Source organism: Agelaius phoeniceus, chromosome 38, assembly GCF_051311805.1.
Source record: "Agelaius phoeniceus isolate bAgePho1 chromosome 38, bAgePho1.hap1, whole genome shotgun sequence".
In the NCBI taxonomy this organism is placed as follows: Eukaryota; Metazoa; Chordata; class Aves; order Passeriformes; family Icteridae; genus Agelaius; species Agelaius phoeniceus.
The window spans coordinates 1577139-1595403 of record NC_135304.1 but is presented as its reverse complement, the minus strand read 5'-3'; the positions used below and the strand labels follow the sequence as shown (position 1 = coordinate 1595403).

The 18265-nt window shown below is 59.1% G+C and overlaps 1 protein-coding gene across 1 annotated transcript in view; it reads right to left on the bottom strand.

The window, feature by feature from the left end:
- LOC129134614 (lysine-specific demethylase 5C-like) overlaps nucleotides 1-18265 on the bottom strand; it is a 63621-nt gene that overhangs the window by 22414 nt on the left and 22942 nt on the right. The window contains 4 exon segments of the mRNA XM_077172550.1: nucleotides 1372-1522; nucleotides 2999-3123; nucleotides 7841-8022; nucleotides 15256-15450. Of these exon segments, the coding sequence (XP_077028665.1) occupies nucleotides 1372-1522; nucleotides 2999-3123; nucleotides 7841-8022; nucleotides 15256-15450 (653 nt within the window).

Below are 18265 nucleotides of genomic sequence, written 5' to 3'. Positions count from 1 at the left end.
TGACACTCTGGGGACACTGCCCTGCTGGTGACCCCGTGGTGACCCTGTGGTGACCCTGTGGTGACACTGCCCAGCTGGTGACACTCTGGTGACACTGCCCAGCTGGTGACCCCGAGGTGACCCCGAGGTGACCCCGAGGTGACCCCGAGGTGACCCCGTGGTGACCCCGTGGTGACAATGCCCAGCTGGTGACCCCGTGGTGACCCCTGCGGTGACCCCGTGGTGACCCCGAGGTGACCCCACAGTGACCCCGCGGTGACACTGCCCAGCTGGTGACCCTGTGGTGACCCCGCGGTGACCCTGCGGTGACCCTGTGGTGACCCTGTGGTGACCCCGTGGTGACCCCGCGGTGACCCCAAGGTGACACTGCCCCGTGGTGACCCTGAGGTGACCCCGCGGTGACCCCCGAGGTGTCCCCGTGGTGACCCTGTGGACCCTGTGGTGACCCCACCCTGCTGGTGACACTCTGGTGACACTGCCCAGCTGGTGACCCTGAGGTGACCCCGTGGTGACCCCGAGGTGACCCCATGGTGACCCCGTGGTGCCCCTGTGGTGACCCCATGGTGACCCCGAGGTGACCCCGTGGTGACCCCGAGGTGACCCCCGTGGTGACCCTGAGGTGACCCCATGGTGACCCCGTGGTGACCCCATGGTGACCCCGTGGTGACCCTGTGATGACCCCGAGGTGACCCCACCCTGCTGGTGACACTCTGGGGACACTGCCCAGCTGGTGACCCCGTGGTGACCCCGTGGTGACCCCGTGGTGACCCTGTGGACCCTGTGGTGACCCTGTGGTGACCCCATGGTGACCCCGTGGTGACCCTGAGGTGACCCCGTGGTGACACTGCCCTGTGGTGACCCCGTGGTGACCCCGAGGTGACCCTGTGGGTGACCCCGAGGTGACAACTCTGGTGACCCCGTGGTGACCCCGTGGTGAGAATGCCCAGCTGGTGACCCTGTGGTGACCCCCGCGGTGACCCTGAGGTGACCCCATGGTGACTCCGTGGTGACCCCGTGGTGACCCCAGCGGTGACCCCGTGGTGACCCCCGCGGTGACCCTGTGGACCCTGTGGTGACCCCGTGGTGACCCCTTGGTGACACCGTGTGACCCCGAAGTGGCCCTGTGGTGACACTGCCCTGTGGTGACCCCGTGGTGACCCCGTGGTGACCCTGTGATGACCCCCGTGGTGACCCCGTGGTGACCCCTGCGGTGACCCCATTGGTGACACTGCCCAGCTGGTGACACTCTGGTGACACCGTGGGGACACTGGTGACACCGTGGTGACCCCGTGGTGACCCCGCCCTGCTGGTGACACTCTGGGGACACTGCCCCAGCTGGTGACCCCGAGGTGACCCCGCGGTGACCCTCACCCGGTCTCCTGGGAGCTGATGAGCCCCAGGGCCTCGGAGACGCAGCGCTCGGCCTGGCCCAGGCCAGCCCTTGAGGCGGTGCAGGAGCTCGTTCTCCGGGGGAACTTGCGCTCCCGCGCCTCCGACTCCAGCGCCCGCAGCTCCTCCAGCGCTGCCAGCAGGCACAGCCGGGGGTCAGGGCCGGGCTCGGGAGCCCCCCAAAACCCCCTGGAGAAACCCCCAAAATCCCCTGGAGAAACCCCCAGGAGAACCCCCCAAAATCCCCGGAGAAACCCCCTGAATCACCACAGGGACTCCCCAAAACCCCCTGGAGAAACCCCTGAATCCCCCTGGAGAACCCCCCAGGAGAACCCCCCAAAATCCCCTGGAGAACCCCCCTGGAGAACCCCCCTGAATCACCCCAAAACCCCCTGGAGAACCTCCCAGGAGAACCTCCCAAAACCCCTCTGGAGAACCCCCCAAAATCCCCTGGAGAACCCTGCAAAATCCCCTGGAGAACCCCCCAGGAGAACCCCCCAAACCTCCTGGAGAACGCCCCAAAATCCCCCTGGAGAACGCCCCTGAATCACCCACGGGGACCCCCCAAAATCCCCCTGGGGACCCCTCTGAATCCCCCTGGAGAAGCCCCCAAAACTGCCCTGAATCCCCCTGGAGAGCCCCCAAATCCCCTTTGAGAACCCCCCAAAACCCCCCAGGAGAACCCCCCAAATCCCCCTGGAGAACCCCCCAAAATCCCCCTTGGGAGCCGCCCAAAACTGTCATGGAGAACCCCAAAAACCCCCTGGAGAACCCCCCAGGAGAACCCCCCAAAACCCCCTGGAGAACCTCCCAAAATCCCCCTGGAGACACCCCCTGAATCCCCCACGGGGACCCCCCAAAATTCCCCCACGGGGACACCCAAAACCACCCTTGAGAGCCGCCCAAAATCCCCCTGAAGAACCCCCCAAAATCCCCCACAGGGACCCCCCAAACCTCCCTTGGAGCCACCCAAAACTCCCCTGGAGAACCCCCCAAAACCCCCCCTGGGGACCCCCCAAACCCCTCTGGGTACCCCCAAACCGCCCTGGGGACCCCCAGACCCCCCTTGAGAGAGCCCCCCAAAACCCCCATTGGGAGCCTCATACAAAGCCCCTCTGGAGAGCCCCCCAAAACCTCCTTGGGGACCCCCCAAACTCCACTGGGGACCCCCCAAAACTCCCCCCTGGGGACCCCTAAACCCCCCTTGAGAGCCCCCCAAAACCACCCTTGGGAGCCCCCCAAAACCCCCCTGGGGACCCCAAAATCCCCCTGGGGACCCCCCCAAACCCCCTTGAGAGCCCCCCAAACCCCTCTGGGGACCCCCAAACCCCCCCTGAGAGCCCCCCAAAACCCCCTCTGGGGACCCCCCAAACCCCTCTGGGGACTCCAAAACGCCTCTGGGGACCCCCAAACCCCCTTGAGAGAGCCCCCCAAAACCGCCCTTGAGACCCCTCCAAAATCCTCCTTGGGGAACCCCCCAATCCTCCTTGGGAGCCCTCCACAACCCCTCTGGGGACCCCCAAACCCCTCTGAGAGTCCCCCAAACCCCCCTGGAGACCCCCCAAACCCCTCTGGGTACCCCCAAACCCCTCTGGGGACCCCCACTCACTGCGCTTGCGGCCGTCCTCCACCTCGAGGGCCACGCGCACTTTGTTGGCCCAGGTGTCGAAGGACTCGGCGCGCACCTTGAGCTTGTGCAGCATGGCCGGCAGCTCGTCCAGGGTGTAGCGGTACCTGGGGGGCACTGGGGCTCACTGGGAGCCCCCACGTGCACCCCAAAAGGGACAAAGGGGACCCCCAGACTGAGCTCCTGGGTGCTCGTGGGTGCTGAGATCGTCGGCGCCCTCAAACCACAGCCAGGGTCACACCAGGACCCACAGCCCAGCCAGCAAAGGTCCCAACACCCCAAATCCCACCCCAAATCCCACCCCAAATCTTACAGAGCCCCACAAACCAGCCCCAGGTCCCCAGCACCCCCAAATCTGTACAGGAGCCACCAGGTTGTGGTTGTGTCCTCCTCACCCCATCCCAGGGACACCCCAAGATCTTCAGCACCCCCAAATCACAGCCAGGGTCACACCAGGACCCCCAGATCAACCCCATGTGTGTCCCCAGGGTCACATCAAATCCCCCCTCCCAAAAAGGAACCCCAAATCTTACAGACCCCCACAAACAGCCCCAGGTCCCCAGCACCCCCAAATCTGTAGAGGAGCCACCAGGTTGAGGTTGTGTCCCCATCCCAGGGACACCCCGAGATCTTCAGCACCCCCAAACCACAGCCAGGGTCACACCAGGACCCCCAGCCCAGCCAGTAAAGGTCCCAACACCCCAAATCCCACCTCAAATCCCACCCCAAATCCCACCCCAAATCTTACAGAGCCCCACAAACCATCCCCAGGTGCCCAGCACCCCCAAATCATCCCCAAATTGGTAGAGGAGCCACCAGGTTGTGGTTGTGTCCTCCTCACCCCATCCCAGGGACATCCCGAGATCTTCAGCACCCCCAAATCACAGCCAGGGTCACACCAGGACCCCCAGCTCAACCCCATGTGCGTCCTCAGGGTCACATGAAATCCCCCCAAAAATGAACCCCAAATCTTACAGAGCCCCACAAACACCCCCAGGTGCCCAGCACCCCCAAAACCATCCCCAGTCCCATGGCCAGCAGCTCGTCCAGGGTGTAGCGGTACCTGGGGGGCACTGGGGCTCACTGGGAGCCCCCACGTGCACCCCAAAAGGCACAAAGGGGACCCCCAGACTGAGCTCCTGGGTGCTCGTGGGTGCTGAGATCGTCAGCACCCCCAAATCACAGCCAGGGTCACACCAGGACCCACAGCTCAGCCAGTAAAGGTCCCAACACCCCAAATCCCACCCCAAATCCCACCCCAAATCCCACCCCAAATTTTACAGAGCCCCACAAACCAGCCCCAGGTCCCCAGCACCCCCAAATTGGTAGAGGAGCCACCAGGTTGTGGCTGTGTCCCCATCCCAGGGACACCCCGAGATCTTCAGCACCCCCAAATCACAGCCAGGGTCACACCAGGACCCACAGCCCAGCCAGTAAAGGTCCCAACACCCCAAATCCCACCCCAAATTTTACAGAGCCCCACAAATCACCCCCAGGTCCCCAGCACCCCCAAAACCATCCCCAAATTGGTAGAGGAGCCACCAAGTCATGGCTGTGTCCCCCCAGCCCATCCCAGGGACACCCCGAGATCTTCAGCACCCCCAAACCACAGCCAGGGTCACACCAGGACCCACAGCTCAACCAGTAAAGGTCCCAACACCCCAAATCCCACCCCAAATCCCACCCCAAATCTTACAGACCCCCACAAACACCCCCAGGTGCCCAGCACCCCCAAACCATCCCCAAATTGGTAGAGGAGCCACCAAGTCATGGCTGTGTCCCCCCATCCCATGCCAGGGACACCCCGAGATCTTCAGCACCCCCAAACCACAGCCAGGGTCACACCAGGACCCCACAGCTCAACCAGCAAAGGTCCCAACACCCCAAATCCCACCCCAAATCTTACAGAGCCCCACAAACACCCCCAGGTGCCCAGCACCCCCAAATTGGTAGAGGAGCCACCAGGTTGTGGTTGTGTCCCCATCCCAGGGACACCCCGAGATCTTCAGCACCCCCAAATCACAGCCAGGGTCACACCAGGACCCACAGATCAACCAGTAAAGGTCCCAACACCCCAAATCCCACCCCAAATCCCACCCCAAATCCCACCCCAAATCTTACAGACACCCACAAACACCCCCAGGTCCCCAGCACCCCCAAATTGGTAGAGGAGCCACCAGGTTGTGGCTGTGTCTTCCTCACCCCATCCCAGGGACACCCCGAGATCCCCAGCACCCCCAAACCACAGCCAGGGTTACACCAGGACCCCACAGCTCAACCCCACGTGTGTCCCCAGGGTCAAATCAAGTCCCCCCCAAAAAATGAACCCCAAATCTTACAGAGCCCCACAAACCAGCCCCAGATCCTCAGCAGCCCCAAATCTGTAGAGGAGCCACCAGGTTGTGTCTGTGTCTTCCTCACCCCATCCCAGGGACACCCCGAGATCTTCAGCACCCCCAAACCACAGCCAGGGTCACACCTGGACCCACAGCTCAACCCCATGTGCGTCCTCAGGGTCACATGAAAGTCCCCCCAAAAAATGAACCCCAAATCTTACAGAGCCCCACAAACACCCCCAGGTCCCCAGCACCCCCAAAACCATCCCCAAATCTGTAGAGGAGCCACCAAGTCATGGCTGTGTCCCCATCCCAGGGACACCCCAAGATCTTCAGCACCCCCAAATCACAGCCAGGGTCACACCAGGACCCACAGCCCAACCAGTAAAGGTCCCAACATCCCCCAAATCCCACCCCAAATCTTACAGACCCCCACAAACACCCCCAGATCCTCAGCACCCCCAAATTGGTAGAGGAGCCACCAGGTTGTGGCTGTGTCCCCATCCCAGGGACACCCCGAGATCTTCAGCACCCCCAAACCACAGCCAGGGTCACACCAGGGACCCCACAGCTCAACCAGTAAAGGTCCCAACACCCCAAAAATGAACCCCAAATCTTACAGACCCCCACAAACCAGCCCCAGGTGCCCAGCACCCCCAAATCTGTAGAGGAGCCACCAGGTTGTGGCTGTGTCCCCATGCCAGGGACACCCCGAGATCCTCAGCACCCCCAAACCACAGCCAGGGTCACACCAGGACCCACAGCCAGTAAAGGTCCCAACACCCCAAATCCCACCCCAAATTTTACAGACCCCCACAAACCAGCCCCAGGTCCCCAGCACCCCCAAATCACAGCCAGGGTCACACCAGGACCCCCAGCTCAGCCCCACGTGTGCCCCCAGGGTCACATCAAAGCCCCCTCCCAAAAAATGAACCCCAAATCTTACAGACCCCCACAAACACCCCCAGGTCCCCAGCACCCCAAAACCATCCCCAAATTGGTAGAGGAGCCACCAAGTCATGGTTGTGTCCTCCTCACCCCATCCCAGGGACACCCCAAGATCTTCAGCACCCCCAAATCACAGCCAGGGTCACACCAGGGTCACACCAGGACCCACAGCTCAGCCCCATGTGCGTCCCCAAGGTCACATCAAATCCCCCCCAAAAAATGAACCCCAAATCTTACAGACCCCCACAAACACCCCCAGATCCTCAGCACCCCCCAAACCCATCTCCCACTCCCCAAATCCCTGTCCTACTCCCCCCAACCTCTCTCCCACCCCCCCAAATTCCTGCCCCAGGCCCCAAACCCTCTCCAAGCCCCCAAATGTCTCTCCCAGCCCCCTAAACCCCTCTCCAAACCCCCCTAATGCCCCCAAACCCCATTGAAATCCTGCCAACCCCCTCTCTAAATCCTCCAAACCCCATCCAAACCCCCCAGACCCAATTCAAACTCCCCCAAACCCCATTTAACCCCCCAAACCCCATTTTAACCCCCCCAAACCCCATTGAAACCCCTCTAAACCCCATTTAATCCCCCCAGACCCCAATTCAAACTCCCCCAAACCCCATTTAACCCCCCCAGACCCCATTTTAACCCCCCCAAACCCCATTCAATCCCCCCCAAACCCCATTTAAACCCCCCCAAACCCCTCTCCAAGCCCCCCAAACCCCATTCAAACTCCCCCAAACCCCATTTAACCCCCCCAGACCCCATTCAAACCCCCCAAACCCCATTTGAACCCCTCTAAACCTCATTTAACCCCCCAAAACCCCATTTAAACCCCTCTAAACCCCATTAAACCCCCCCCAACCCCATTTTAACCCCCCAAACCCCATTTTAACCCCCCCAAACCCCATTTAACCCCCCCAAACCCCATTTAATCCCCCCAAACCCCATTTGAACCCCTCCAAACCCCATTTAAATCCCTCTGAACCCCATTTAAACCACTCTAAACACCCCAGACCCCATTCAAACTCCCCCAAACCCCACTCAATCCCCCCCAAACCCCATTCAAACTCCCCCAAACCCCATTTAAACCCCTCTAACCCCATTTTAACCCCTCCAAACCCCATTTAACCCCCCCAAACCCCATTCAAACCCCCCCAAACCCCATTTAACCCCCCCAAACCCCATTTTAACCCCCCCAAACCCCATTTAAATCCCTCTGAACCCAATTTAAACCACTCTAAACACCCCAGACCCCATTCAAACTCCCCAAACCCCATTTTAACCCCCCCAAACCCCATTTAAAGCCCCCCAAACCCCATTTTAACCCCCCCAAACCCCATTTAAACCCTCCAGACCCCATTCAAACCCCCCCAAACCCCATTTTAACCCCCCAACCCCCCTCCAAACACCCCCAAACCCCATTCAAACTCTACCCAACCCCCCCAAACCCCATTTAACCCCCTCTAACCCCATTTTAAACCCCTCTAACCCCATTGTAACCCCCCCAAACCCCATTCTAACCCCCCCAGGGCCCCACCTGAGGTACTGCTTGCTGCGGGGGCACTTGCAGAGGTCGTCCATGTGGTAGAGGCAGACGAGGCCCTGGGGGCAGTCGTAGCAGGCCAGGGCAGACAGGAAACACGTGGTCTTGCACTTGTCACACTGCCTCTCATCGTCGGGCAGCAGCTCAAAGGCCTCGCGCTCGGCCTCCGTGATGCCCTGGGGGGGCAGGAAAATGCACATCAGGACCCCCCCGTGGGGATTTTGGGGTGTTCTCAGTGCCCCCAATCCCTTCATGATGCCCTGAGAGGGATAAAAATTCTGTCAGATCCCCCCATGGAGATTTTGGGGTGTTCTCAGCGCCCCCAATCCCTTCATGATGCTCTGAAAGGGATAAAAATTTCTCCTGTGGCTCCAACCCTTCCTACTCTGCCTCTGAGATGTCCTAGGGGGGCAGGAAAATGCACATCAGAACCCCCCCGTGGGGATTTTGGGGTGTTCTCAGTGCCCACAATCCCTTCATGATGCTCTGAGAGGGATAAAAATCTCCCCTGTAGCCCCAGCCCTTCCTGCTCTGTCTCCATTATGTCCTAGGGGGGTAGAAAAAAGGACATTAGAACCCCCCTATGGAGGTTTTGGGGTGTTCTCAGTGCCCCCAATCCCTTCATGATCCGCTCAAAGAGATAAAATTTCCCCCACATTTCCCTCTGCAGCTCCAGCCCTTCCTGCTCTGCCTCTGAGATGCCCTGAGAGGGCAGGAAAACCAACATCAGACCCTGCTCATAGAGAGTTTGGGGTGTTCTCAGTGCCCCCAATCCCTTCATGATGCTCTGAGAGGGACAAAAATCCCTCCTGTAGTTCCAGCCCTTCCTGCTCTGCCTCCATGATGTCCTGGGGGGTCAGGAAAATGCACATCAGAACCCCCCCGTGGGGATTTTGGGGTGTTCTCAGTGCCCTCAATCCCTCCATGATGCTCTGAGAGGGATAAAAATTCTGTCAGATCCCCCCCAGTTCTGTCACATTTCCCTCTGCAGCTCCAGCCCTTCCTGCTCTGTCTCCATTATGTCCTAGGGGGGTAGAAAAAAGGACATTAGAACCCCCCCATGGAGATTTTGGGGTGTTCTCAGTGCCTACAATCCCTTCATGATGCCCTGAAAGGGATAAAAATCCCTCCTGTAGCTCCAACCCTTCCTGCTCTGCCTCTGAGATGTCTTAGGGGGACATGGGGGACAGGAAAATGGAGATCAGACCCCCCCATGGAGATTTTGGGGTGTTCTCAGCACCTCCAAACTGCTCATGATCCGCTCAAAGAGATAAAAATTCCCCCACATTTCCCTCCTGTAGCTCCAACCCCTCCTGCTCTGCCTCCGGGATGCCCTGAGAGGGCAAAAAAACCAACATCAGACCCTGCTCATGGAGGTTTTGGGGTGTTCTCAGCACGCCCAAACTGTTCATGATCCACTCAAAGAGATAAAAATTCCCCCACATTTCCCTCCTGTAGCTCCAACCCTTCCTACTCTGCCTCCGTGATGCCCTGGGGGGGCAGGAAAATGGAGATCAGACCCCCCCCGTGGGGATTTTGGGGTGTTCTCAGTGCCCACAATCACTCCATGATGCTCTGAAAGGGATAAAAATTTCTCCTGTAGCTCCAGCCCTTCCTGCTCTGTCTCCATGATGCCCTGAGAGGGCAGGAAAACCAATATCAGAACCCCTTCATGGAGAGTTTGGGGTGTTCTCAGTGCCCCCAACCCCTTCATGATGCCCTGAGAGGGATAAAAATCCCTCCTGTGGCTCCAGCCCTTCCTGCTCTGTCTCCGTGATGCCCTGGGGGGGCAAAATGATGGATATTAGACCCCCCCCATGGAGATTTTGGGGTGTTCTCAGCGCCCCCAAACTGTTCATGATCCACTCAAAGAGATAAAAATCCCTCCTGTACCTCCAACCCTTCCTGCTCTGCCTCCATTATGCCCTGGGGGGGTAGAAAAAAGGACATCAGAACCCCCCCGTGGGGATTTTGGGGTGTTCTCAGTGCCCCCAATCCCTCCATGATGCTCTAAGAGGGATAAAAATTCTGTCAGATCCCCCCCATGGAGATTTTGGGGTGTTCTCAGCGCCCACAATCCCTTCATGATGCTCTGAAAGGGATAAAAATCCCTCCTGTAGCTCCAGCCCTTCCTGCTCTGCCTCCGTGATGCCCTGGGGGGGCAAAAAAACCAACATCAGAACCCCCCCGTGGGGATTTTGGGGTGTTCTCAGCACCTCCAAACTGTTCATGATGCTCTGAGAGGGACAAAAATTCCTCCACATTTCCCTCCTGTAGCTCCAGCCCTTCCTGCTCTGCCTCTGAGATGCCCTGAGAGGGCAGGAAAACCAACATCAGACCCTGCTCATAGAGATTTTGGGGTGTTCTCAGTGCCCCCAATCCCTCCATGATGCTCTGAGAGGGATAAAAATCCCCCCTGTGGCTCCAGCCCTTCCTGCTCTGCCTCCGTGATGCCCTGGGGGGTCAGGAAAATGCACATCAGGACCCCCCCGTGGGGATTTTGGGGTGTTCTCAGCGCCCCCAATCCCTTCATGATGCCCTGAGAGGGATAAAAATTCTGTCAGATCCCCCCCAGTTCTGTCACATTTCCCTCTGCAGCTCCAGCCCTTCCTGCTCTGCCTCCATTATGTCCTGGGGGGGCAGGAAAATGCACCTCAGAACCCCCCCGTGGGGATTTTGGGGTGTTCTCAGTGCCCCCAAACTGTTCATGACGCCCTGAGAGGGGTAAAAATCCCTCCTGTGGCTCCAACCCTTCCTGCTCTGCCTCTGAGATGTCCTAGGGGGGCAGGAAAACCAACATCAGAACCCCCCCGTGGGGATTTTGGGGTGTTCTCAGTGCCCCCAATCACTCCATGATGCTCTGAGAGGGATAAAAATTCCCCCACATTTCCCTCCTGCAGCTCCAGCCCTTCCTGCTCTGCCTCCATTATGTCCTAGGGGGGTAGAAAAAAGGACATTAGAACCCCCCCATGGAGATTTTGGGGTGTTCTCAGTGCCCCCAAACTGTTCATGATCCACTCAAAGAGATAAAAATTCCCCCACATTTCCCTCCTGTAGCTCCAACCCCTCCTGCTCTGCCTTGGTTATGTCCTAGGGGGGTAGAAAAAAGGACATCAGACCCTGCTCATAGAGAGTTTGGGGTGTTCTCAGTGCCCCCAATCCCTTCATGATGCCCTGAGAGGGATAAAAATTTCTCCTGTGGCTCCAGCCCTTCCTGCTCTGCCTCAGTGATGCCCTGAGAGGGCAAAAAAACCAACATCAGACCCTGCTCATGGAGATTTTGGGGTGTTCTCAGCACCTCCAAACTGCTCATGATCCACTCAAAGAGATAAAAATTCCCCCACATTTCCCCCTGTAGTTCCAACCCTTCCTGCTCTGCCTCTGTTATGTCCTAGGGGGGCAGAAAAAAGGACATTAGAACCCCCCCATGGAAATTTTGGGGTGTTCTCAGCGCCCTCAATCCCTCCATGATGCTCTGAGAGGGATAAAAATTCTGTCAGATCCCCCCCAGTTCTGTCACATTTCCCTCCTGTAGCTCCAGCCCTTCCTGCTCTGCCTCCGTGATGCCCTGGGGAGACAGGAAAATGGAAATCAGACCCCCCCATGGAGGTTTTGGGGTGTTCTCAGTGCCCCCAATCCCTTCATGATGCCCTGAGAGGGATAAAAATTCCCCCACATTTCCCTCCTGCAGCTCCAGCCCTTCCTGCTCTGCCTCCGGGATGCCCTGGGAGGGCAAAAAACCCAACATTAGACCCTGCTCATGGAGATTTTGGGGTGTTCTCAGCGCCCTCAATCCCTTCATGATGCTCTGAGAGGGATAAAAATCCCTCCTGTAGCTCCAGCCCTTCCTGCTCTGCCTCCGTGATGCCCTGGGGGGGCAAAATGATGGATATTAGACCCCCCCGTGGGGATTTTGGGGTGTTCTCAGTGCCCCAAATCCCTTCATGATGCTCTGAGAGGGATAAAAATTCTGTCAGATCCCCCCCAGTTCTGTCACATTTCCCTCTGTAGCTCCAGCCCTTCCTGCTCTGTCTCCGTTATGTCCTAGGGGGGTAGAAAGAAGGACATCAGACACCCCCCATGGAGATTTTGGGGTGTTCTCAGCGCCCCCAAACTGTTCATGAGCCACTCAAAGAGATAAAAATCCCTCCTGTAGCTCCAACCCTTCCTGCTCTGCCTCCATTATGCCCTGAGAGGGCAAAAAAACCAACATCAGACCCTGCTCATGGTGAGTTTGGGGTGTTCTCAGTGCCCACAATCCCTGCATGATCCCCTGAGGGTGACACAACCCCAACCCTCACCCCCTCCTCAGAGCTTTTTGGGGTGCCCCCAACACACCTATAAACCCTTAGGGGTGGCACAATCACAACCCTCACCCCCTCCCCAGGGATTTTGGGGTGCCCAGTACCCCCATAAACCCCAAAGGGTGCCACAACCACAACCCTCACCCCCTCCTCAGAGCTTTTGGGGTACCCCTAACACCACCAACTCCTCCATAACCCCCTGAAGGTGCCACAACCACAATCCTCACCCCCTCCTCAGACTTTTTGGGGTGCCCCTAACACCCCTATAAACCCTTAAGGGTGGCACAACCCCAACCCTCACCCCCTTCCCAGAGCTTTTGGGGTGCCCCCAACACCCCCAGTACCCCCATAACCCCTTAAGGGTGGCACAAACCCAACCCTCACCCCCTCCCCAGAGCTTTTGGGGTGCCCCCAACACCCCTATAAACCCTTAAGGGTGCCACAACCACAACCCTCAGCCCCTCCCCAGAGTTTTTGGGGTACCCCTAACACCCTCACCTCCTCCACAACCCCCTCAGGGTGACACAACCACAACCCTCACCCCCTCCCCAGGGATTTTGGGGTGCGCCCAGCACCCCCAATTCCTCCATAACCCCTTAAGGGGGGCACAACCACAACCCTCACCCCCTTCCCAAAGCTTTTGGGGTGACCCTAACACCCTCAGTACCCCCATAACCCCCTCAGGGTGCCACAAACCCAACCCTCACCCCCTCCCCAGGGATTTTGGGGTGCCCCTAACACCCCTATAAACCCTTAGGGGTGGCACAAACCCAACCCTCACCCCCTTCCCAGAGCTTTTGGGGTGCCCCCAGCACCCCCAGTACCCCCACAACCCCCTCAGGGTGCCACAACCCCAACCCTCACCCCCTCCCCAGCCCTTCAGGTGCCCCCCAACCCCTCCATAACAGCCCAAAAGTGCCACAACCACAACCCTCACCCCATCCTCAGAGCTTTTGGGGTACCCCTAACACCCCCAGTACCCCCATAACCCCCTGAAGGTGCCACAAACCCAACCCTCACCCCCTCCTCAGACTTTTTGGGGTGCCCAGTACCCCCATAACCCCCAAAGGGTGCCACAAACCCAACCCTCACCCCCTCCTTGGGGATTTTGGGGTGCCCTGAACACCCCCAACCCTTCCATAACCGCCTCAGGGTGCCACAACCCCAGCCCTCATCCCCTCCCCAAAGCTTTTGGGGGACCCCAATCCCTCCACAACCCCCTGAAGGTGCCACAACCACAACCCTCACCCCCTCCCCAGAGCTTTTGGGGCACCCCCAGCACCCCCATCTCCTCTATAACTCCCCAAGGGTGCCACAACCACAACCCTCACCCCCTTCCCAGGGGTTTTGGGGTGCCCCTAACACCCCCAGTACCCCCATAATCCCCAAAGGGTGACACAAACACAACCCACACCCCTTTCCCAACGCTTTTGGGGTGCCCAGTACCCCCATAACCCCCTCAGGGTGACACAACCACAACCCTCACCCCCTCCTCAGACTTTTGGGGTGCCCCTAACACCCCTATAAACCCTTAAGGGGGGCACAACCACAACCCTCACCCCTTTCCCAGAGCTTTTGGGGTGCCCCAACCCCTCCACAACCCCCTCAGGGTGGCACAACCACAACCCTCACCCCCTCCTCAGACTTTTTGGGGTGCCCAGTACCCCCCTAACCCCCAGAGGGTGCCACAACCCCAACCCTCACCCCCTCCTCAGAGCTTTTGGGGTACCCCTAACACCCTCACCTCCTCCACAACCCCCTCAGGGTGGCACAACCCCAACCCTCACCCCCTCCCCAGACCTTCAGGTGCCCCCCAACCCCTCCGTAACCCCCCAAAAACGCCACAACCACAACCCTCACCCCTTTCCCAGAGCTTTTGGAGTACCCCAACCCCTCCACAACCCCCTCAGGGTGCCACAACCACAACCCTCACCCCCTCCTCAGACTTTTTGGGCTGCCCAGTACCTCCATAACCCCCTCAGGGTGACACAAACACAACCCTCACCCCCTCCTCAGACTTTTTGGGGTGCCCCTAACACCCCCAGTACCCCCATAACCCCTTAAGGGTGCCACAACCCCAACCCTCACCCCCTCCTCAAGGATTGTGGGGCACCCCAACATCTCCAACCCCTCTGTGACCTTCCAGGGGAGCTTTTGGGGTGCCCCTAACACCCCCAACTCCTCCATAACCCCCTCAGGGTGACACAACCACAACCTTCACCCCCTCCTCAGACTTTCTGGGGTGCCCCTAACACCCCTATAAACCCTTAGGGGTGGCACAAACACAACCCTCCCCCCCTCCTCAGGGATTATGGGGTGCCCCTAACACCCCCAACTCCTCCACAACCCTCTCAGGGTGGCACAAACCCAACCCTCACCCCCTCCTCAGACTTTCTGGGGTGCCCAGTACCCCCATAACCCCTTAAGGGTGCCACAAACCCAACCTCACCCCCTCCCCAGAGCTTTTGGGGTCCCCCCAGTAGCCCCTAACCCCTCTGGGACCTCCCAGGGGATCTTTTGGGGTGCCCCTAACACCCCCATAACCCCAAGGGGAGCACAACCACAACCCTCACCCCTTTCCCAGAGCTTTTGGGGTACCCCTAACACCCCTATAAACCCTTAAGGGTGGCACAAACACAACCCTCACCCCTTCCTTTGTTTTTGGGGTGCCCCATACACCCCCAGTACCCCCATAACCCCCAGAGGGTGCCACAAACCCAACCCTCACCTCCTCCTCAGACTTTCTGGGGTGCCCCTAACACCCCTATAAACCCTTAAGGGTGCTACAACCACAACCCTCACCCCCTCCTCAGGGATTTTGGGGTACCCCTAACACCCCCAGTACCCCCATAACCCCCTCAGGGTGACACAAACCCAACCCTCATCCCCTCCTCAGACTTTTTGGGGTGCCCAGTACCCCCATAACCCCCCAAGGGTGCCACAACCCCAACCCTCACCCCCTCCCCAGCCCTTCAGGTGCCCCCCAACCCCTCCGTAACCCCCCAAAAACGCCACAACCCCCCCCCTCCATCTCCCCCTACCCCTTCCCCATTGTTGGGGGGCGCCCCCCACCCTCCCCCCCCCTATTTTTGGGGGTGCCCCCACCTTCTCGAGCAGGGCCTTGCGCAGCTTGCGCTCCTCCTGCACGAGCACGAACATCTCCTTGTGCACGGCGGCCGCCAGGTTCAGGTCCAGCTTCTCGGGGCTGGCCGCCATCTTGCAGATCAGCTCCTCGTGCGAGAACACGCAGTAGCGGCGCAGGCGGCGATAGTGCTCGATGCACTGCCGGCCTGCGGGGAGCTGGGGGGAAAACGGGGGGAAATGGGGGGTCAGGGGGGTCCCCGAAACCCCTGGGACACCCTAAACACAGCCCTGAACCCACTGGAGTAACCCCAGGGCTGAGCCCCCAAAGCTGGGATAGCCCAGTGCTCAGACACCCCATAGCCCTGCACTGGGTAGTGCTCGATGCACCCCCTTGCCTGCAGGGAGCTGGGGGGAAAATGGGGGGTCAGGGGGGTCCCCGAAATCTGGGGGGACCCCTAAACACAGCCCTGAACCCAGCTGGGCTGAGCCCCCAAAGCTGGGGTACCCCAGATCTCAGTGTAGTGCCTGGGTAGTGCTCGATGCACTGCCGGCCTGCAGGGAGCTGGGGGGGAAACGGGGGGTCAGGGGGGTCCCCAAAACCCCTGGGACATCCTAAACACAGCCCTGAACCCAGTGGGGTAAGCCCAGGGCTGAGCCCCCAAAGCTGGGATAGCCCAGAACTCAGTGTAGTGCTCGATGCACTGCCGGCCTGTGGGGAGCTGGGGGGAAAACGGGGGGTCAGGGGGGTCCCTAAAATCTGGGGGGACCCCCTGGACCCCCTAAACACAGCCCTGAATCCAGTGGGGTAACCCCAGTGCTCAGACACCCCATAGCCCTGTACTGGGTAGTGCTTGATGCACTGATGGCCTGCGGGGAGCTGGGGGAAAACAGGGGGTCAGGGGGGTCCCCGAAATCTGGGGGGACCCTCTTGACACCCTAAACACAGCCCTGCACCCAGCTGGGCTGAGCCCCCAAAGCTGGGGTACCCCAGATCTCAGTGTAGTGCTCGATGCACTGCCGGCCTGCGGGGAGCTGGGGGGAAAACGGGGGGAAATGGGGGGTCAGGGGGGTCCCCAAAACCTCAGAGAGCCCCTGGACACCCTAAACACAGCCCTGAACCCATTGGGGTAACCCCAGTGCTCAAACACCCTATAGACCTGAACTGGGTAGTGCTCGATGCACTGCCGGCCTGCGGGGAGCTGGGGGGAAATGGGGGGTCAGGGGGGTCCCCAAAACATGGGGGGACCCCTAAACACAGCCCTGAACCCAGTGGGGTAAGCCCAGGGCTGAGCCCCCAAAGCTGGGATAGCCCAGTGCTCAGTGTAGTGCCTGGGTAGTGCTCGATGCACTGCCGGCCTGCAGGGAGCTGGGGGGAAAATGGGGGGAAATGGGGGGTCAGGGGGGTCCCCAAAACCCCTGGGACATCCTAAACACAGCCCTGAACCCAGCGGGGTAAGCCCAGGGCTGAGCCCCCAAAGCTGGGATAGCCCAGAACTCAGTGTAGTGCTCGATGCACTGCCGGCCTGCGGGGAGCTGGGGGGAAAATGGGGGAAATGGGGGGTCAGGGGGGTCCCCAAAACCTAAGAGAGCCCCTGGACACCCTAAACACAGCCCTGAACCCAGCTGAACCCCCAAACTTGGGAACCCTCCCATAGCCCTGAACTGGGTAGTGCTCGATGCACTGCCGGCCTGCGGGGAGCTGGGGGGAAACGGGGGGAAATGGGGGGTCAGGGGGGTCCCCGAAATCTGGGGGGGCTCCTAAACACAGCCCTGAACCAAGCAGAGTAACCCCAGTGCTCAAACACCCTATAGACCTGAACTGGGTAGTGCTCGATGCACTGCCGGCCTGCGGGGAGCTGGGGGGAAAACGGGGGCTCAGGGGGGTCCCCAAAAACTGGGGGGACCCCCTAAACACAGCCCTGAACCCAGTGGGGTAACCCCAGAGCTGATCCCTCAAAGCTGGGATAGCCCAGAACTCAGAGACCCCATAGCCCTGTACTGGGTACTGCTCGATGCACCCCCTGCCTGCGGGGAGCTGGGGAAAAACGGGGGGCTCAGGGGGGTCCCCAAAACCTGGGGGCACCCCTAAACACAGCCCTGAACAGATCTCAGCACCCCCAAACCCGGGGAACCCTCCCATAGCCCTGCACTGGGCAGTGCTCAATGCTCCCCCTGCCTGTGGGGGCTCCCAAAACGGGGCCCAGGATATTCTGAATATTCTGGATATTTTCCTTTCCTCCCCAGGTGCATTTTCCACCCCCCAGGTACTTTCTATGCCCCTCCAAGCACATTTTGTGTCCCCCTGAATTTTCTTTTCCTTCCTTTCCCCACCCTCAAATTCTGCCGTTTCCCCCGTAAATTTTTCTTCGCCCTCCTCCGCTTTCCTCCTTGATTCCCCCATGTATTTTCTGCCTCCCCAGGTGAATTTTCTGCCCTCCCCAGGTATTTTTTCTCCCCCTTCAGGCACTTTTGTGCCCCTCCAAACACATTTTATGCCTCCAGAATTTTACCTTCTCCTTTCCTTTTCCTTCCTTTCTCCACCCTCAAATTTCCCTGTTTCCCTGTCAAGTTTTCTTTGCACTCTCCCAATTTTTTGTTGATTCCCCCAGGTATTTCTCTGCCCCCCAGGTACTTTCTATGCCCCTCCAAACACATTTTATACCTCCAGAATTTTACCTTTTCCTCTTCTTTTCCTTCCTTTCCCCACCCTCAAATTTTTCGCCGTTCCCCATAAATTTTTCTTCGCCCTCCTCCGCTTTCTTCCTTGATTCCCCCATGTATTTTCTGCCTCCCCAGGTACATTTTCTACCCCCTCAGGTGTATTTTCTGCCTTCCCAGGTATATTTTTATGCCCCTCCAAGCACATTTTGTGTCCCCCTGAATTTTCTTTTCCTTCCTTTCCCCACCCTCAAATTTCGCTCTTTCCCCATAAATTTTTCTTCGCCCTCCTCCGTTTTTTTTGTTGACTCCCCACAGATATTCTGTGCCTCCCCAGGTTTATTTTTATGCCTCCTCAGGTATTTTCTATGCC